We start from the raw sequence: 22,585 nt of genomic DNA, 5'->3' as shown, positions 1-22,585 counted from the left end.
AGAGCCAAAGGCATGAACTCTCAAACTTGCCTGGAATTAGGACAAACTATTGAGGCTCTTTTAGAGCTGGATGTAAGATGGAAAGTTATGCCTGAGAATGGGCTATCATGTAATTTCCTATGATCATTTTTTAGGAATATGTACATAGTAGTTAAATAAAATTGGATTTTATAAGCCTTATTAAAGATTGGAATCTGTTACCATTATTGAAGAAGTTATATGTACACTTTTAATCAAATACATTTAGATTTTCTTCAAATCTAGAGCTTCCGATGCAAAGACACTGAAGTATTTGAAGGTGATGCACCAGCAGAAACTAGAAATTATACATCGAATAAAGAAAACGTTAGAGGAATTACATTTTTAATGATAACTACACTTTCTCAATCTCTCCCTCTCTCTCACATGCACACACACGCACACACGCGCGCGCACACACACACACACACACACACACACACACACACACACACACACACACACACACACACACACTCACTCACTCACTCACTCACTCACTCTGTGCTCTGTTTGTAAACCCCAGAGTGAAAAAAGCTGACACCATGGCAGTGAACCTGAGAAAAAAAGGTGGCTCTGGTTTTTTCACCTTATTTTGTGTGTATTCAGGGGTTGCATAGCAGTGTGTTTTCTATAGGTCACACAGGACAATAGTAAGGCCATGAACAGTGCACCTATTGTAAAGGGGCTCACTAGGGGGACTTTGTCTTTGTTAACAGTGTGGAATGTCCCAGGGGGGCAAACAGGGACAGGATAGGCCAGGCCAGAGGGCTGCACTCCTCACCTCCTCTACGCTGGAACAGTCGCTCTAGCTCTTAGAAAAAGAGCTTGAACCTGTACATCCAGAAGGAGTGGGAGGCAGAGAGAAGACTTGGGAAAAGATGACAGGGGAAAGACCAGGCTAGCTGGTTGAAGTTGCATCAGATGTGCTCTGTTGGTGACTGAGGGGCTCAAAAGTGCCGTCATGAGCTTCCGTGCAGGGGCCTCTGGTGTAAATGGCTCAAGAAGATTTGAAGGTTGTGGAAGTGAGGATGCCGGTGAAGAAAACAGCAACAATGAGACTTATATCCCGCGCTTAAAAGCAGTGAAACCTGGGCTGAGGACTGCAGATCCGGCCGGAGAGGGAAGATCGAGCAGTGTGGAGCAGCTGGTGAGACCTGTGCTGCCGGGGAGGAAAGCACACAGAAAGACCTGCAGCAAGGACAACAGAGGAAGATGGAGAGAGGAGAACCAAGAGAGGGATGAAGAGAGATGTAATGTTGAAGGAGGCAAGGAAAGAGGAAAACAAAGGCAGAGAAAAACTGAAAAAACAGAAACACATGAAGATGAAGCCCAGGGAAGAGGAAGCACTGACAGTTTGTCAAGCAGTAACTCCGACATCCACTTAAACAGCAACTCGGAAGTTGGAGAAGGGTCAAACAACTTGCAGAGAGGATACACAGGTCCTAAACCTCCCAGTGCTGGCTGCACCCGGACCAGCACCACCAATTTAACCCCCCAATCCCAGCGGCCAGGAATGAGGTCTTCTGCACTAACTCATCCTCGCATCCAAACCCAGTCCACACCTTTGACCCCTGAGACACTTTCATCCAGGGCAGCTGCAGGAGATTCGCAACTCTACCCTTTAAGTTTATCCAGAGAGACAGATCCATTCTGGGCGGAGGTGAGAACTGGAGCAGCAACTGCACGATCTTCCCAAAGCCAACAGACGAACATCTCATCTCTCACCAGCTCAGAGCTAGGAGAGGAAGAAGAGGAAGAGGAGGGGGAGGACGTGGAAGATGGCGAGGAAGGAGGCAGTGGTGTGACAGAGGTGATGGGTCAAACCGTGACCTCGTCAGTGGTGCCACCTTGTGTTCCTTTTGGAGAGAGGAGGATGAGTAAAAGAGAGAAGAACAGGATTAAATGCCTGAAGAGGAGGCAGAGGAGGAGGGAGAGGTGGAGACAAAGTCAACTGCTGGAGAGCAGACAGGTGAATGACACAATTAACTGAGACTTCGATATGACACTCATGTCAGTGTTCTTTTGCTTAAAAGTTTGCCAGTGAATTATGATCAAGCAAGCACCTTGTATATTTTTGTGCTTTAATAGAACCACAGAACTGTGATTAAATCACTGAATTATTCATTTCTCTCTCCCAATTAATGCTATGCTAATACAATGCAAATCATTTATTAACTATTAAAGGAATGTGATTTTTTAATGTGGCCACTGAGAAGCAGGGGCAATTATCTACTGCTGAATGACACACATTATTAGTCTTTACCAAACCAAACATTGCTGTCTTCGTCCGCAGTCTTTATCCATTTGCATTTGCAGGATACTTGAGAAACGTTAGGATACTCTTAAGTTGCTCCAGTCTCAGAGCACTTCAGTCCCAAATTACCTAACTAATGCACTTAAAGGTCCATTTACATTTTAGGATGGAAGGCAAGTACAAGTTTTGTATTTGTTTGTGTGATGCAATGCAATATGCACAAAACTGAGAGTTAAATATTGCCTGTTGAGTCCACTTTCACTGTGTTTATTGATAGTACTTTATGTGTGTTGCTACATGTATATTTGTGTGTCTGTATATGTGTGTGTTCATTTCATCTAGAGTCTGACTCTCGACAGCCCTATCAGCACCCAGCTCATCTCAATAGCCATTGTCTGTGCGGTTTAAAGTGGGGTTACATCTGAATTAGTTGCATGATGAGGCTTGGATGGAGAGCCCTTCAAAAACAACCAGACAAAAGAGCAGATTCTGTTTTGATTGGCTGCTGCAGATCTGCAGTCACGTTGGTGGATTGAAATGATTCTGACTGCTGAATAGAATTATTTGCTTTGAAAGACAAGATGTATTTCCTAATTCAGTGCCCCCTGCTGATTATTTTGTTATGAGCTGAGCTATCCCTCTCTTCTTTACATTGGAGTTGCTGTGTCCATGTTAAGCATGGTGTTGATGCATAATGCACATGCTATCTGGCTGTAGCAGATTTATTTGTGTACATTATTATGTGAAGGATTATTTCTGAGGGAGAGAACAAATGGCATGTGCAGCCATGAGGAAGATTTTATGTGCTATGTTGTTTCAAGTGATTATTTTAACCCAAACCACTAGCTTTTCCTAACCCTAACCAAGTGCTTTTTGTGCCAAATTTAACCACAACTCAACCTTGGCATTCTCATGCCATAAAATCGTGAGACAAAAATATTTTGAAGAGTTTATTTACAAGAGTTTCGCAAATCTAAGTTAATCATCTAGCCAAGATGATTATTCGCTCAGTTTGATTTAAAGACTAAAAGCAGGGGATAACAGCTAATATGGCTCTGTCCAAAGTTTAACATTTTCATATAGTATTATCAACATACTAAAATAACATTGCAGCAAAAGCAAAGTATCTCATTTCTTTTTTTGTTTGTGTGTTGTGTTTTGCTGTGTTTTTACAAGCAAGGTTGAGTAGTTATAGATTACATGTGATCAGGATTATGTAATCAGATCACAACAACTAAATAACTATAATTGGAGCAAATGACATTTTAAAATACAGTGTCATTAGATTATAGTACATTGTCAAGGATTATTTTTTGATTTCATCTTAAATATGAGACAAATTTAAAATTGTGAATTATTTTTTCATGATGACTTATGCTCTGAAATAATAATGAAATGATATGAAAAGTGCTTCTGACATATGGAGTTTCTCAGACACTGCGTCACTTTGTGGGAGAAAACAGAGCAGTGCTGAGTTAAGATGGAAGGTTGAATCAGCAGCGGTCTTCTTATTTGTATTTTCAGAACTTACATTTTTTTGGCCAAGTCTTTTTCCTTTTTTTTCTGTGCTGTGTGGAGGAGAGCAACAGCACATTCAGCCTAACTTGTAAACTTTAGTCGTGCTGGTAGCCATATATTTGAACTTCAAAGAAAGCCAGCCTTTTGCTTCCAGTGTTTATGCAAAGCTAAGCTCCACACTTGAGTGGGATTGATCTTCTTGTCTAATTCTGAGTAAAAGTGAGTAAGCATGTTTGTGAAGGTGTCCCTTTAAACTTTTTTTTTTATTTAGAGGAAATTGAATAAACTTAATTGATCATTAGTCATTATCAAGGCTTATTGAGTATGCATGCTCTTTTCTCAGCTTTATTCAACTTTACACTTGCACAGTTACACTCATTCTCACCTCAGGAACTGCTCACTGCAAGCACAGTGTATCTGATTTAAGCCATAGCACCTGGGACTTGGGGATACTTCTCGACAATATTTTTTCTCTACTTTCCAAACCATTTGATCACAAAGCCTGTTTTATATTTCAGATAGGTATTAAGTATTTATGTTTCCAAGTTTGATGCTTTTTTTATTTCCCCCTTGGTGGACTTCCTGTAATTTAACTGTCTACTTAACTCCCTTGTTTATGGAATCTACAAGTCAATATCCTGCTGTGCTTTTTGCATACATTATACATTAGGCCAAAGGTCAGAGCGGGTATTAATGTCATCCAGTTTCCCAAAGGAAGTGGTCTCATCCTGTGTGATGGAGAGGCAATTAGTGCTGGATTGTTCTGTTACTGTATCCAGCCGCTGCACAAAGGCTGAAATGTGGTTTTAGTTGTTTCTTGAAGTTCTACAGAAACATTATCTGCCGTTGTGTACACAAATTGCATTTGTTCCAAGTGCAATAGCTCTATGAGTCAAATTACGCCATATGGTTGTAAAAAAAGAGGCTTTCTTCATGTCCAAGCAAAGATCTGGATTTATTTTGACTGCATTTTGATAAAGAATGATGTTTATTTATTTATGTACAGTGTAACCAAGACAAAGGTGACATGTTACAGTGCATGTAGCCATGAGAGAGCCTCAGTGCCCATGATTACTTGGGATCTGTGCGCTCTGTGTTCACTCCTCTGTGTTAATGACACACCTTGGGATGCAGGTCTGGCGCGCCGTAGAGGTCCCTGGAGCTCCCCCTGGGTGACAGAGTGGTAATTACTTTGGAAGCATCCCCACCCCCCCAGAGTCTTTTTTCAAGACACAAATCCTCTGGGTCTGCCAGATACAGGAAGATACAAAAGAAGATATAGGGCTTGAGGGGCCCCATACACTGTTCTCAAAACCAGTTTAGGTACTCTCTGTCATATGAGTTTTAGTTGAAATTTGGAAAAGCTGAGTGTGGATTTAGGTGCAAAGACACTTGAGAGGGAGGGCAAGTTGACTGCTGAGGAGATGAGAGGGATTAGAGCAGTGGGGGTGGCAGATGTATTGTGCTGCATGAAATAAAAAGATACAAACTAGATTAAAAAGGTAAACAGAGGAAAAACCATCTGCAGCGTAAACAAACTGTTTTATCGTACAGAATTGTGCAGGTCACACTGCCTTATGGAGAAAAAAAAACTCTAGATAAAGAGATTCAACACCTTTCTGTTTTCTATCAACTGAATGGAGCTTGAATTAGGGCAAGCATCAGGGTCAAATATCTCTAACAAGCGATGTTTATGCTTTACAGTAAGAAGTGAGAAAATGTAGATAGGAAGACGTCTCAGTCTGCTTAGCTCACACCTGACTCCCTCATGTCCTCACACATATCAAAATGCTGTTGGGTGTCAAAGACATTTACACTCATCAGATAGGGTGTATTAATGTGGAGAGTGTTTAAAACATAATCCCAAGAGGGCCGCAAAATAGGACATTTTATATTTATGGCCAGCCAGTGCGATGACATCTTGATAATATATGCTCAAGACCTCATATGTATGGGTCAGATTTCTGCATTGTTCTGCTTTATTCTTCTATTTGATGCTTAATCTGTCTGTCTGAGAAGTTTATTCCATGTAGACGTGATCCTGCAGAAATGTGATTTTGATTTTAGTGTTGAGAAGAGACACTCATAGAAGTATCTGCTCCTTTTCATTTTTATCAGAAATGTCTAATTTGGTGCTAATCAGATGTGAATCTAATCCAAAACACAAAAAACAACATATACAAAGCCTTGCAGATGTGCAAGTACACATTTGCATTATTAGAGATTTGCACAATTAGTTGACTAGTTCATATTGTGAGATGACACCAGTGATTATTAGGATGTACACATTTAAATTGCATATTGGCATAATATACACTAAAATGTCATGCATTCCTAGTCCAAGTTTGCTTAAATGCATGCATTTGTTGGGCACGAATGTTAACAATACTGGATTAAAAAAATACAACAAAGGAAAAAGTTCTTCAAAAACATAGGAGAAAGGCAATGAGCAATAAAAGAGGAACTTACCCAGAAATTACCATGAAATAGTAAAAGTACAAAAAATGGCCTGAAAATTTGAAAATGTTTATTTTAAAAATGCAATTATGATAATAATAAATATAGTATTTCCCTGGGTTTTTACTTTTTTCCCACTAGACATTTTTCCTGGCTTTTTAAAAATAATTGTAAAAAAACAAAAATGTCTTGCAGTATGTTGAACAGTTCTTACATAGTTGCTCTTTGCTTTTTCCTCATGTGTTTTTTTACAGAAATCACATGAATTTTCTCAACATTCAATGGTTTAAATACTTGTGAAGGGCATCTGAAAGCAGCACAAGGAAAGTGATATCACTTCAGGTTTTAAAGGGTCAAACCTGCATTTTAATGTGAGGGAAATACTCCACAAGGAGCATCCCTACCATGTTTATACACATAGATGTTTATCTGCATGAGTAGGAGGTTTACAAGAACATCTTTCAACATCATCTGTCTCTCTTCTCTCCCTTCTGTCTTTCCGCCTCACCAAGAGCTCAACAGGGAACCCATCGAGCAGCAGTAGCGAGGACGATGAGGACGTGAGCGGCGGTGACAGAGAAGGTTACATCTGTGCCGTGTGTTTGGATGTGTACTTCAGCCCTTACATGTGTCACCCCTGCAACCACATCTTCTGTGAACCCTGTCTGAGGACGCTGGCTAAGAACAGCCCCACCAACACTCCCTGCCCCCTCTGCAGAACAATCATCACGCACGTCTTCTTTCAGAAGGGTGAGCTAATGGGCTGAAAGCACTTGCTGTACAATTCACATGATTTGAAATACTTACTGCCTCTACTTGTGACTCTATTTAGCATTCTAGATTGAATAATGTGAGATGGATAAAAAAAAACAGCTTTAAATATGACAGTAAAATGTGTTGTTTCGACTAAAATAACCCATGAGCAGCCCAGATGCATACATGTATATTTGCAGCTATGTGTATTCTTACATCTGTTGTACAGATGACATCTAAACTGCAGATTGTTCAGGGGGCCCAGCTGCAAATGTCCCATAGGGAGCAGAGTAGACCTTTAGTTCAGCTCTGACCAGATGAGTCACCCAGACCGAGAAGACAAAATCAAACACAATCTGAACACTTTTATTTAGTGCTTTCTGACGGAAATAACAAGTAGTATTCCTTATGGGTGGAAAAGACATTGCGATATAATTTTATATGTAACAAAAATGTTACGTCATTCTTTGCAATAATAATATTTTTGTAAATAAGCTGTGTGGTGACATACTTATCTTATGTAAGCTTGTGATCAGTGCATGCTGATTACATGGGAGGTATTCAGATTTGGACAAATCTATTAATAAGTAATGAAGTTCTGTGATTCACTTTGGCCTACTTCTGGATGTATGTGGGATAAAGTGAGCGGCAGGGACACTGCCGCGGCCATAAAAAGGCAGAGTGGCCGTGGTTATGAGGACTGCAGACACACTGAGGGCTCTTGTGAGTGATTAGGTGACAAGCATTGTAGATTAGATTCTTGTGCTGATTACCAAAGCCAAGGTCACACAGAAACAGAACAAAGAGAAAATGAGGGAGTCTGGTGATGCTTCATCTGCTGCTTTTTTTGAATATATTGAATAAATCAAAAATAATCTATCCATGTTATCAAGAAATAGAGTAAGATGTTCACTTTTTACGATATTTTTACCCCCTTGTCTTTCTTACAGAGCTAAACCAAACAGCAAGGACATTCTTCCCAAAGGAATACCTTTCTCGGAAACAGAACTTCCAGAAAGCAAGTTGTGCAAAGTGGCCTCTCCCAAGCTGTCGAAAACTCTTCCGTATATTTGGAGGCAAGTTTTAAATTCCCCCTATTCTCTCATGAATTGTTAGATTTGGCAAAATAACAGTAAAAGAAGGACACATTTTCAACGTCACTGGTTTTCTCCTTGAAAGTTTTAACAAGACTTGTGACAGAGTACCAGAAATAAACTGGCTACGTCTCTATCCTACAAGCACCTCGAGGCTTCAATGACATAATAAACACAATGTTTTAATCTTATGGCTTACAGAATACAAATTTAAGTGGCTGCCTTTCCCACACACAAATGCAATTTCTTATTAAACACAAAATTCATGGAGAATATCTTGAGGGGAAGCAGTCTTGTACCATTACCTAAAATTGTTTCCAACCCATTTATAACTATTGATATTTTACCACTAATTAAAGCAATATAAATCTCTCTTTGAGTATTAAACACTCTATCCTTATGGCAACAGTCACATTCAACAGAATATGTGCCCCTGGCTTCAATTAAAGCAGTAATGCAACATGGATGGCATATTTGGGGAAAAACAATAGTTTATGGAATATAACTGAGCATATGGATGTGCAGGGGAAAAGCTGATAATGCTGCAGGAGTTGATTGACACATTTTGCTCAGCATTTTCCAGAATATTTAGGTTAGGAGTCCCAGCAGAATACTAACCTCCTAAGAAATGTTTGACTAACCACCAACCAACAATCTAAAGTATTTTTCAATGATAATATTTTTTGTAAATGCTGTTTTTTGATGTTATAGTCTAAATATTGTTTCACAAACACCTCTATACTGTGTAATTCTGATGGAGAAGACTGAATCCTGTTTACTTTATTTCATTTATGTTTAAAAACAGTCAACATTTAGGACAGTAAAAAATCAAAGGGAATTAAAGATACAGTTAACCCCCAAATCAAAAATATATATTTTTCTCTGACCTGTAGAGCTATTTATCAGCTTTGTTTTGGTGTGAGATGAGTGTTGGAGATATCAGCCGTAGAGATGTCTGCCTTCTGTTGAATATCATGGATGTAGATGGCACTCGGACTGTGGTGCTCAAGTAAAAAAAAGAAGAAAAAAAATTTAAAAACTCAACCACTATTAGCTCACATAGCGCCACTGAACTAGCTAACATTATAGCACAGCCGAGGAGGACAAAGTTATTGTTTACATCTCATGCTGCCACACGCTCAAGCCTCTCATTCATGCATAGATGCACGCTTTCTTCTTTGCGGCGGTATGGTTGGCCAGTGTTGTTTGGTGGAAATAAAGAAGTTTCGAGAGTAGATCATGATTTCTGGAAAGAGACATTGCTGTTGAGTTTTTCCGATGTATTTTTTTGCCACCATAAAGTTCCATTATATTCAAGAGAAGGCAGACGTCTCTATAGCAAATATCTTCAACTCTACAACTCATACCAAAACAATGTGAATTTATAAATAGCACTACAGTTTGTGATTATGATTTTAGGGTAGCTTGCCCAGTGAAAAACACAATTTGTTAATAATTATAAATTGTAAACATTTCTTGTTGGTATTTAACCCCTGATTTATTACCAGAAAATATTACAGAGAAAATGTGTCCTCAGTAGTAGCTATGTATTCAATATTTTGATACTTTTTTTACTCTGTAAGTTTGTAAACATTAGAATCCACTGTTACTGACATGAATCCAATTAAGGGGAAAAGTTCTCAAGAAATATTTTACCAAATATAACTGATTTTGAGTGAATTGTCAGTCTAATGGAAATCACCCGGTAAGATTCTTCATTTGTCGCCCAAACCAGGCTTCCAGAGGCAGTCCAGTCCCATAGCTAGACGCCAGTTCCCCCATGGAGGAGGCTACCGTCTGGATGCTCTGGATTTTGAGGATGACTCTCGTGGCTGGCACTTTGACATGGACATGGTCATCATCTACATCTACTCAGTCAACTGGGTTATAGGCTTCTTCATATTCTGCTTCCTTTGCTACCTTTTCTTCCCTTCATTTTGACAGTCCTGGCAACAGTGATGGTGCAACACAGAGAAAGGAAGGGTTGAAGATACTAAAGGATGAGGCTAAAGTAAGGAATTAAAGATGAAGCAGAGGGCAGGCAAGTACATATAAACACACACGCACATACACACACACACACACACACACATATATATATATATATATGGAAAAACTGAGCTGTAGGGATTAATGATGAGACAATGAGTGAATTATGAGCGGGTGGGATGGCCCAGTGGAACGAAACAACAGTGTGCCAGCATATTGTCTCTCATTAATAAATTATTGAAATTCGAAAATGGTGTACGGGGCATGTTTGGGCATCCAGTGTTCTCTGTCTCTTCATGTTGCACATGTAATGTGGGTTACACAACATGTCTTGCTCCTGTACAGATAGGAGTTAATACATGTGTAACATCTTATAGTGTAGTATAATGTAGTGTTTTTCTTCCAACATAATTATATACAGTCTATTCATGCTTAAAATTTCAATTTGCAGCACACCCAGTTTGATCACTCCTAGTTGATTACTTTGACTGAAAAATTACGTACGACAAATTTTATAAAGAACAAACTTCAGTGGAAAACTCTAATTTACTATTCTCCAATTGCACGCTTACCCTCCCAAAAGATTTCCTAATTTTGAAATGCGCAGTCATGATAAAACACTTTATAATGGGACAAACAGCTTTATATCTCTAAACTCATTTAAAAATTAACTTAAATCTAATTTAGAAAGTTCTGATGGGCAGCAGAAGCAAATTGCATTATATTTAGTCACAGGGAAACACAAGAATATGCAGCTCCTCTGGAAATGAAGTGGTGATTTTGAAGACCATAGTGCTTGTTTATGCTTTGCCCAAACCCCAGAACATAACATTGAAGTACTACCACAAGTTTTCACACCCACATAATACAAGCTAAATATAAATCATAGTTCAATAATAATAATGATAACTAAACCACAATTAAGACTTTTTTCTCCACCACCATGAAGCATGTGATATTGCTATGTTCACTCAGTTTGGTGTAACTTTGAAATAATAATTAAGTGATCTGGTGCATTGGCAGTTTCGGGATCATGGTGGAATGACCTCTGGCATCAAAAACTGGACCAAGGGGCATAAATTGTCACCTCTTTGGTTAGTTTTGTTAGCTCTTGCATGAGGTAAAGCACTCCAAATTGATATATTTTGGGCTTACCCTATGGAAAGCACAATCCTGGATAGACTGGACTCTGTAATATTCTGTAGTTTCCTTGATGAGAGGTGAAAGGCCCCAGCAGGAAAGTTTGGGGAAGCCACAGAGAAAGACTTTCAGGTGGCAACTCAGGAGGCCATTAGCACTTGAAATTACCTAGCTATTGTGTTTATGTTTTAAAATGTGTGGAATAAGGGCCATTTAAGGTGAATGAACTGGCTTGTCATTGCTAAGAGACCAGGATTAGGGTTAATGTGCCATCTCCTCTGAGAGATCGAAGTCAAACACATGATAAGAGTAGAATTTTTCTTTTTACATTCAAACAGACATAAAATGTACACTGTAAATTTCCTCTGTCACCTAGCTCTGTATGTGTGGCCCTTTGTGTTTGTGTGAGTGTAGCTTTGTGCGTCTGTGGTTGTGTGTCACTTACATAGATGGATTTTGAAAGTCTTCTGCATTCTCAATTAAATAGTAATGCAGGTTTAGAAAGAGCACTTACCATACAATGATTTGGACTCCTAATTTATTCACAATATCTACCACATATTTTCCTTTTTTGTGGTCATGAAAAGCAGGAAAGGGTATATAGTCACCGCTGAAAGCTGCCAGCAAATTTTTTAGGCACATTAATAGTAGCAAAGAAAAGATAGGAATGCTGAAGGAGTGTAGTTTTTGTGGTGTAACCATAGACAACAGACTGGTACACATATTGATAAATTATACACTGATATGTTCAGACATACTGTATGTATTTTTTTTCTTTGATGCCACTATGCTCCGTTTGGGCATGAAAGAAGTACTTCCAGTTTACATAATACCTATTTTCACCTACCTATATGGGTGAAAATAAGATTACCCATAGTAAGAACAAAAATAAATATTTAAACTACCAAGCAACGGAAGAATTTGATGCGTCTCGCTGCTGCCAGGTCTGTTTGAAAAAATCACAATAAAACACTTTTTTCTTCTACAAAACACAGATATGTTACAGTTGCACTAGTAGATACTCAAGACACTGCATTATTATTAGGAAAACATGTTTATGCTTAAACTGTCCAGCTGTTTGGGGCACAGTCCAGGCAGGAAGAGCAGTTATGTCTCAGTAAAAAACAACTGTGTTTTTTGTGGCACTATTTCCGCTTGAAAAATAGCAATGGGTCCCTAAAAACAATCACATTTCGAGGCTCAAAAGCCACAGGAAACCCAGCAATGGGTCTGCAAAAACCACACACTTAGGAGCTAAAAAGCTGCTGGAAACACAGCGATGGGTCCCTAAAAACATCCACATGTAGGGAATAAAAAGCCATTGGAAACCTAGTGACAGGTCCCTAAAAATCATCTCTATTTAGAAAATAAAAAGCCATTGGAAACATTGTGATGGGTCCCTTAAAAACACCCATGTTTGGGGACTAAAAAGTTACTGGAAACACAGCGACAGTTCCCTAAATAATGCCTATGTTTGGGGACTAAAAATCTGCTGGAAACACAGTGACGGTTTCCTAGAAACCATTCATATTTAAGAGATAAAAATTTATTGGAAACATTGTGATGGGTGCCTAAAACACACCCACGTTCAGGGGTTAAAAACCCATGGGTCCCTAAAAGACATCAATGCTTGGGGGTTAAAAAGCTGCAGAACGCAAAGCAGCAGATCCCTAAAAAAACATCCACATTAGGAGGGAAAAAAAATACACTGCGAGGGATCACCAGCAAACAACTGTATTGAACAGTGGTCTGCAGCCTGGCAGGTGTGCAAATGTAACATACTTGTGGTTTACAGAAATGTGCAATGCCAATATTTACAGGGCTGAAGATGAGCAACTTACATTAATTCTAATAAAGTAACACTGCACCACACTGTGTTGGAAAAGCATACAAATGTGGTAGAGATTAAAATAAACAAACAAACAAACATAAAAACTAATTTTTTAGTTCCAATACAATGACACTGCTCAATTCTTTGAAAATCTGCCTATTGTAGATCTGGATCTAAACTGTGCTATTACCATACTAAAGTTTAAATTGACCCACATTATTTATTCACGGGAATATTGAATTCATTTTATTCTACTTCTTTATTGTGTTGAGGCAAAGTGGCCATCAGCCTGGACTTCACACGTTTAGAAGCTCATAGCCTACAGCTCAGGGCGGGGGTCTGACTTGATGGGCCCTATTAGTATTCCCGTCCTTTGGGTGCGCAGTGTTGCCATCAACAGAGCCACGTCAGGCCTGTAGCAACTGCTTGTCTTCTACTGCCTCTCCAAGGTTAGAGATAGGCCCGCCCGTCCAGCTGGAAACACTCGAAGAAACAGACACTGGGAGCCGAACTGAGACCGCTATATCAGGAATTAAGTTTTTTTTTGCGTTCAGATTTTCTCCGGCACAGAGGCTGTAAGTGTCGCCTGTGCGCTGTTAAATTGGCAGCGGGGACGTTGGCAGCTTTATTTCGTCTCAACAAGGAGGTTGTGCAGCTGAGGAAAGATCGTTATCGCCCGTCTTATTGGTGCTTAATGGAAACGCGCAATCATAAAAAATGGTTGCATTTGGAGAATATCCGTGAATGCGATCGTCTCTTTCCGACATCGGTGCGTCAGAGAAGACACCTCAGCTAGCTGGACTCCGGGTTGAGTGTGAAGTCTTCACTGTGCACCGTGTGCTGCTGGAGTGAAGGTGACTTGCGCCCCGTCGCAGTCAAGGCAATGCAGAGAGGAGTCGCAGGCGCTCATCCGGTACTTTTCCTGCGCTCTGAGGCTCGTCTGGGATAATATTTGCTCCGTCTCTTACACTAGAGGGGAGGAACGTGAGAGATAGACAGAGCAATAACAATATTCGAGCTTCAACCCAGCCAGTAGTTGGCGAAGGTGAATTGAGCGTAAACGGGGGAGAGAATAAGGTAAACAGTAAGGTGCAGGGTGGTGAGACAGGAAGAGAGAAAGTGGTGGAGTTTGGTGGTGGAAATAAGACCAAACCGTTCTGTATTAGGGCTGTTTTATTAGTGGATGTGTATGCATGAGTTCTGCATCGAATGGGCGCAAAAACCGCCCCAGATCCGCCGGGAACATCTTCCAGATCGGCAAGCCTCCTTACCGAGACTCACAGAGGAGGGAGAGCACCGAAAGTACCCGCAGAGCCCAGCGCGCCGTGGCCGACTGCAGAATGGTAGGTTTGCGACACGTCAATGCCTGCATGGTATAAGGAGTGCTGTGCTATTATCCCCAAGCTTTCTTTGTTCTAGGACGATTGACTATCCCGTGCATGCAGGATACACAGGCTACAGCTGTTAATAGCTGCACAAAAGAGAGAGACTATAACCCGGTCTGGGAGCCTAAAAATAGCTATATGCATTTGCATTGCTTTGTCGGCAGTGAAGCCAAACAGATCATCTCAGCGTGCAGATTGACTGTGTGATTTGCATTTGGAGTGCAGAGAGAAAGCTGCTGGTGAGTTGGGTTGATTTTTTTTAAAAACTGCCCGAATTACAAGATTATCCACGGAGGTGTTCATGCCTCAGAGGTCCCATGTTTTGACAGATGCTGGCAGGAATGATCATATGTATAGCCTGCTTCATACATCAGTGAACGTCATGGAGCCTCGCTGTTCTTACACAGGAGTGCAGCAGGATGCAGGAGTTGCACAAAATGAACGAAATGTTTGTCTCTCAAGATCTGAGGTGGTGCAAACAACCAAACTTAGCATAATAGCATAACAAAAACCAAGCAATTCATCATGCACTCTGACTTTGCGGAATATTTAATGGCAATAATTACCTTTTTTTTTCTTTTTTTTTTTTTTTTTTGCTTAATCCCACATTTCTCTCAGATATAAATGGGCTTTGTGACAAGATGTGCAAGATTGCAGTTTCTGACTTCTGTTGAAGCATGGCACAATGCACCTGCACGGGCACGTTATTTGTCCCCAGTGTGGAGAATAAGAATAGTGAGGCTGGATCTAGTGCCGCTCAGCATTTCCTTTTTGACACGTTTTCATGTTGATAAGTATGCAGGCCCAGAATAAAGGCGATTATATGGCAATGGCGAGATCAGAAAGTCACATTCAAGCAAAAGTTTTATATTTGTTTTGATAATGTGTGAATTGAGGGACTTATTTTGTTAATGTGATTTTATCTTCTCATTGCGACACAGATCGTGCAAGAATTCAACACGCTTGTGGCTCTGTACCGTGAACTGGTCATCTCCATTGGCGAAATCACTGTGGATTGTCCTTCTTTACGGGCCGAAATGCTTAAGACCCGAACTAAAGGCTGCGAGATGGCGAGAGCGGCGCACCACAGTCTCTCCTTGATATCGGGGTAAGTTGGCAACAGACGCTGTCCATGGTGCTGAACATTAGTACTTCCCAAAAAGAGGTTCTAGAAGTGCAACCCAATGGGGCGCTCTGCAACACTGCTGCGCCTAAAGTTGTAAAGTGGGTAATTTTATCTCTCTAATTTGCATAAGCACCCCCGATTTAGCTACATGTATACTTAAGTCTGCTCCTTTAACACTTCAAAGAAATCATCCAAGTGTCTGCCCCACTAGTGTGAAACTAGTGAGTCTCATGTGGGGGAAGAGTTTAGGGGAAAACAGAACATGAGATCAGCTTAAAAAAAAAAAACATGATGTCTCTAATTGCTGGTGGGACAGCTTTACCAGGAAGCAATCACAACAACATACTGTAACTGACCACTTCCCATTAGCCGGGCCCTAAAACGTTAATGCATGAAGTGGAATGCTTCCCAGGATGAATATCTGAGATAATAGTATCAATAATGACTAATAATGACAGCCAATGACTTTTGCATCCTATGTGTCTGTGTGTGAGTGAACATTTAGATACTAGCGTGCTTCTCAACAGTGGATGTGATTGTTTTCTAGAGTGCAGAGTTACTGTGAGTCCTTGGCCTGTTCTTTCAGCACAAGTGATACAATAATAATACAGTTAATGCAAAGCGATAGGACAGTTTTTAGACTGAATGTCTTCATGCTAAATAATAATACAAGTTGTCTGTGTATACTAAATATTGTAGTTTAAGATAGGGGAGAACAGCTATGACAGAAGCCTTGGCCTGCACTCTCTACTGAGCATAACATCTATTCCACATTGATGCCAGTGGAAGAAGGGCAAAGTGAGGCTTGGGATTTGAAGGTCCTCGGTGAGGCTAAGATGCCAGCTCACTTGGCACCCTCAAACTTACTTAAATAACAATCGGACAGACTGAAGCCAGTCGTGTGATAGATTTGGAGGACGTGTTGCAGTGCTAGCTGTTTGCCGAAGCCAAGGCACTACTGGAACAATAACAGCATCAGGTTTACTCTCTATATAGTAGCTCATTTTGCTCCTTATAACCAGGGGTGTGGGAGTGGGAGTGGGAGTGGGAGGGGGAGCCCTAAACACATTTGGAAAGCCTTAAAATGTTTGGATTTGTTTATACTTTTTTTTTTAAGTAATATGTGCCATAATCAAATTTAAATTTGCCAAATAAATTGGTTGAAGAGTAAACTTTCTTTAAAAAGAAACATAAAGGAAGCTTTCTGAGGCCCCTCTCATCCATTAAAGGCGGGAAATGCTTTGATCCGCCCCTGCATGAGGATTCATCTCTAACACAGCTAGTGTGAAGTGGGTGACTGCTTATGTTGCTGGGGCACTGACATACACTGTCATGTTCTTCCCCCAAAAAGAAATCTTCCTAAAAGAAAAGAAAAGAAAAATAAGAAAGGAAAAGGGAGAGAAAGCAAACTGAAAAAAAAGAGAGAGGGCAGGGGGCCCACAGAGAATGCTTCTGCATAGGTCCCAGAGTTTGATGTGACGTCCCTGCTTATAACAGGCATTTGTTTGAGACCTGTGAAATCACTGAATGCTCTCCTATTAAATATTAGCCAGCCATATTTTTCATAAGGACAAGTTTAAAATGTGTTAGCCTGCACTCTGCTCTGGAACCCATTTCCTTTTTCAATAATTAATCCACTGGCTGTATCTTACAGTGATTTAAGAATGCATATCCTTCACAGTCTGTTACATGCATGACAAAATCTTTCCATTTAATGTATGGCTGCTTTAAACCACATGTGCGTGACACATTCATATGGTTAGCCGGTAAGCGTATCTCTTGCATGTTTCCTGTTGTGTGAAGGCATGAATCATAGAACATCAATTGAACAGGGTCATCTTAGTTGCTTTTTATAACATCTTGTTTAAATCTTTGGAGAAACAGAGCAGTTTACAGCGCAGGACCTTTCTGCTCCTTGCTATTGTTTTTTCCAATGTACAGCTCATAATTATACAGACACAGTTTTACCTCCAAGACAAAAAGTACTATCCATTATAATTCTATGCCTGAATTTCCTGCTGCTGCTATAGAAATAGAGACAGTGCTTTAGAGAGAACTCAAGAGAGAAGTTCCGACTGATAGCAGCATCAACATCATAATCATCACCGGCACATACTCTAAACCTCCTTCTCTAAAAGCTCTCCAGGCCATTTCAATGTATGTCTCCACTACGAGAGACAGAGCTTGAATTAGACAGCACAGATCATTCCCCTTTAATCAAATAAAGCCAGTGTGTCTGAACGGTTTGAGTGATGCAGGGCCTCTCCGACGTGCTAGAGAAAAGCTGATAAGCAGGATAGCATTGATGACAGCTGTGCTTTAGCAACAATACTGTAGAAGGCAGCACTGTGACAAAACAAGGATGGGAAGGAGAAGCTCGCAGTTGGAAGAGGGGAATGCAACAGCATGATTTGTGTGAGATGTATTTGTACCAGGTGCAAGTTTCACGCCTTTCATCGCTGTCACTTTCCCCTGTGATATCACACCCACTGAATATCACCTGCTGTAGTTTCCCCTTGAACACCAGCTTTATATGGTTGTGAAGCTACTGCAGTGTCTCATAAAAGCTAGTGATCAGCTCTGAGTAAATAAAAACATACTCAGATGGGGTTTTTCTGTTTGAACGTCTCCACTACATTTTATTTATATATTCTGCAGCAGCTAAACAAACTAAAAATATAAGCACATAGTAACAAAATCAAGCAAATTCTTTTTTTTTTGATGTTTTTTTAACCTTGTTTGCTATTGATATTTAAAGCAGTAGAAACAAGTGTAAAAAACAGATAGCTCCTATTAATGCAAATACCACAGCTTATCTCTGAACCGATGGTTTACATTTGGTGAAGTTTTTTAAACTTTTTACAAGTATTTGAGTTTCTAACTCTCTCTGACACTGGCTGCTATTCAGACCCGTCGCCGAAAAAAAATGTTGACATTTTATTTTTCTACAAACTATGGATACATTGCATGTATAAGTGTATCAGTGTATGATGTGACAACAGAAGATGTGCAGACTGAAAATTAACATTTTTTTCGAAGTTGGATGTCATCTAGTCCTTTATTTAATTTTTTTTTAAAGATCATTTTTTGGCATTTCAGCCTTTATTGGATATGACAGATTGATAGTGTAAAAGGGGAAGAGAGAGGAGATGACATGCAGCAAAGGGCCTCAAGTGGGAGTTGAACCCAAGGCCGCTGTGGCAAGGATATTGCCTTTGTTCATGGTGCACCTGCTTTATCCACTCAGCCACCAACACCTCTCAAGTGTGTTTTTTATCTACATATCAAACTAATCAACACATACTGCACTCAAAACTTGGTAACTTTAGCCACAATTATTTTTTTAGTAAAGACAAAATCAACTCATCAATTTGTTACAAACATCAAACACTTGGTTAAGCAGTGGAATAATATTTGAGGATTTTTTTTTTTACTTTACTATTTAATATACTATTGTTTAGTTACCCATATTCAGATAGTGTCTTGCCCTTTTTTATGGCACTTTATTCAATGTAGAACCTATAGGCTGAAAAGTGGACACAGTCTTTTCTTGGAACCTCTACCAACATTAGTCAACTACTGATAAACTGTACACAGGGACATGAATAGGATATCTATGAACTTTTGTTTTATCCCTACTTTTTGTCATTACAGGCCAGAGGACGGGGAGATCCACCCTGAGATCTGTAGGCTCTTCATCCAGCTGCAGTGCTGTCTGGAGATGTACATCACTGAAATGCTTAAATCTGTCTGCTTGCTGGGCTCCCTGCAGCTCCACAGGAAAGGTTAATACATAAAATACACGAATAAGCCTCATAGCGTTTGTGTGTATAGGTGTGACTTTATACATGTCTGCTAGTTTTTATATTTATATATACAGCTTGCTTTGTTTCCTTTTTTTAAAATGTCATTAATTTAAACGAAAGAACCAAGAAAACAGAAGACAGTAACAACAACAGCAGATTTAAAAATACATATACATAGATTTAATATCTATTGGCAGCTTTAAACCACAAACACAAAAACCTTACCATCATTCCTATAATGCCACCAGCAGCCTAATCAGTGAAGTGTGTACAGGTTAAATGAAGTTTACAATCATCATGTGATCATTGTGATTCAACTCTTTTTTTTTCTCTGTTTTGTTCACCCGTGTTTTAATGCATGATGCAGTGACACGTTTGAGACTGCTCTCTGTGTGCTTCAGGTAAAGATTCCTGTGGCCCTACCAGAGTCGACAATAAGACAGAGGAGAGCTCAGACATCCCCATCCTGGAGGACACCTCCTCCTCCCCCACTGACTTTCCTCAGCTCTGCTGGCTGGTGGCCACCGACATAGAAAACATAGAAAAGTAGGTACACAAAAAATGTGTTGTGTCAGTCGGTATGTGTGTTTGTGTCCATTATTGCGGTGTGAATAATTGTACATGTTCCTCATTGGTCAAAGCAAATGTGTCAGGATACATCATGCAAAGTACGCAGGAATTTAAAAAAAAAAATTTGTTCACTTCACAGGATAGAATAGATCAAAAATGAAGTAACATTCATTTTTTATTTACATTATCAGCAGCTAATGTTCTCCTAAAAACACACATATATGACATTTGAAACACTTATTGAATTGCATCACTTCAGGTTTTCTCTTTTCAACCTCACTAATGATGTCATAGTTAATCATTTACAGCTCAGTTTGTCAAATATTTGTCTTTTATAAAGATGTAGTTGCATGATAGTATTTACAAATAATAAAAATTAAGATTTTATTTCTTTTTTTAAATCGGACATTGTATAAAAAAATAATTATGTGCCTCTGATAATTAATATTTGTATCATTTGCAAACCATACAGTATATGCAAGCGCTGTTCTTGGTAGAGGAGACAAAAATGTATTGTAATGTGATTGTTTACTTGATTTTTTTAAAACCATAGAATCACATATAAAAAATGCAAAACATCTAATTTTTACTTGGGATCTTACACCATTTAATACACTGTTTGCAAATTTCTTGAAAAATACTTCATATATCTGGTAGTCAAAGAGTGTACTGTGATTTATTATTTTGTTTATTACATTAGGAGGTGAAAAAAACACTGTGGCATGTTCTGTAAATTAGGGTATACTGTTTTTTATGATGTATTTTAGGTTGATGTTGCACAACTGGGGCAAGTTAGTGTTTGATGAAGTTTGATTTGTGTAAAAATATACCACGATTGTTGCTATTGGTACATGACATAAAAGCATTTAATTGTGTTGTTGCAGGGATATGAGGGAGATGAAGAACCTTCTCAGTAAACTCAGGGAGACAATGCCTTTACCATTGAAGAACCAAGGTAAGATAATAACATTTTCTTCACCCCTCATCTTGTTACATCCACATCCCTACACAGACCCCTATAGAGTAGTAAAACTTTTCAAAACTCTTACAGTCAAAAAGTATATATATAATATTTATAGTCATGGGATAAAGCGAAAAAAAACAAAACACAGATCTGAAACTAGGAGTAACGTCTGACTTGGCAGCGGTCTGTGTGTGTTCTTGTGCCCAGATGACAGCAGTTTGCTAAACCTGACTCCCTACCCACTGGTCCGACAGAGGAAGAGGAGGTTCTTTGGGCTCTGTTGCCTGGTAACCAGCTAAGGGCCCCGCCTTTGTGGGTAGGAGGCGGCAACAAAGACACCATTACCCACTGTCCTTCACCACTTGTGTCTCCCACCAATCTATAACTGCCATTTTCAAATAAATTGTCTCTTTCTCTTTTTTTAAAGGCTGCCCATTTTATAATTTTATTTTGTAATACAAAGAAGAATTGTAACTGCAATGTACCGAAAACAAAAGTCATGAACATATATTTTAAAATATTTTGCAACAAATTTTCCCTTTTTTGGTAAATGAAGTCAGATATCTGCTTGTCCAATGTTAAAGAGAATGAGAGGTCATTTGAAATAATGTCAGTGTTCGATTACTCCCACAAACCTGAGTGAATGAAACGAGGATTCATGTTTTAAAAAAGGGAATATAATTGTCCATTTTTGTCAGAAATAATGTGATAACTTATGACGCCATCCAAATTTGAGGACGGCGCTTGCAAAAAACAAAGTTACACCTTCGTATGTCTAGACTGAGATGACAGGTTTGTGCAGAGTAAGTTTGTTGTGTATTACAGTCTCTGTTTTCTGTTCCTTGCTGTTTTTTCCTCTTAATGTACTTAATTTAGTCTTCCATAAACCAAGTACCTGTATCCAACTTAAACTTTCCAGCTTCAAAATGGAATATATGATACAATACTTAAAAAAGGAAACTTCTTTGCACACAATATCTATCTATAAATTGAGACATTAGACTTGTATATACACATACTCTTTACGCAATGCTCTCTGAATTATTTTCAAAGATGGAGATGTTTAGATGTGGGCTGGTATAAGCAGGGAGGGTCTCCTTCTGTCTGAGGTGGACAGAGGCCAGGCAGCATGAGTCTTGCTTATTAATGATAGTGATCAATGTTTAGGGCACAGTGAAGGTAGTCAAAGCTGATATAGGTCATTTTACATTGTTAATAAAACTTTTGTTATTGAAACTAATCAACTGGTCTCTGTAATTTTCTTGCATGTAGTTCACAGAAAATGTCCACTGGGTGGAGACAAACTGTCAAAAACTACGTTTAAGAGTTTGGGATGTGGTAAAATAAATAAATAAATAAATAGAATAAGGATTTATATGGACTGACTTGTTTGTAGAGGAAACATTTCTATCTGGGAAGGCTAGATGGAGGCAAAGATAGATGGAGGTAGAGAATGGGAGACAGAGGAGAGAGAGAGAGAGAGAGAGAAAGGCCAGATAATCTTTTATTAAGTCCATGGAAAGCAGCCTTTATTTATATTCGCAGAGACTTGGAGAAATAGAGTGAATAAGAGAGAGAGAGAGAGAAAGATTACATGGCCAGTGCTCAGACAGGATCCAGCTGGTCACCTACTTTTACTGGTGGAATTAAGTATATTTTTATCAGTAAAGGAAAAGC

At 39.3% G+C, this 22,585-nt stretch overlaps 2 protein-coding genes across 2 annotated transcripts; both read left to right on the top strand.

The window, feature by feature from the left end:
• The first annotated feature begins 781 nt into the window (after positions 1–781).
• Positions 782–10,337, top strand: rnf180a (ring finger protein 180a). The gene is made up of 4 exons (XM_088076628.1): positions 782–1,990; positions 6,763–7,000; positions 7,954–8,079; positions 9,833–10,337. Exons 1-4 carry the CDS (start codon positions 983–985, stop codon positions 10,036–10,038), a joined length of 1,578 nt encoding a protein of 525 aa, XP_087932754.1. The 5' UTR covers positions 782–982; the 3' UTR covers positions 10,039–10,337.
• Positions 10,338–13,368: 3,031 nt separating this feature from the next.
• rgs7bpa (regulator of G protein signaling 7 binding protein a) lies at positions 13,369–22,148 on the top strand. Its single transcript, XM_042488900.2, has 6 exons — positions 13,369–14,400; positions 15,384–15,550; positions 19,223–19,353; positions 19,776–19,920; positions 20,829–20,899; positions 21,116–22,148. The coding sequence occupies exons 1-6, from the start codon at positions 14,251–14,253 to the stop codon at positions 21,205–21,207; spliced, it is 756 nt and encodes a 251-aa protein (XP_042344834.1). The 5' UTR covers positions 13,369–14,250; the 3' UTR covers positions 21,208–22,148.
• The last annotated feature ends 437 nt before the right edge of the window (positions 22,149–22,585 follow it).

The sequence above is a fragment of the Plectropomus leopardus genome, chromosome 4 (genome assembly GCF_026936395.1).
Source record: "Plectropomus leopardus strain MGB_pleo_1.0 chromosome 4, ASM2693639v1, whole genome shotgun sequence".
Classification (NCBI taxonomy): domain Eukaryota; kingdom Metazoa; phylum Chordata; class Actinopteri; order Perciformes; family Serranidae; genus Plectropomus; species Plectropomus leopardus.
The sequence above is the reverse complement of the archived record's forward strand: the minus strand, read 5'-3'. Positions and strand labels throughout refer to the sequence as shown.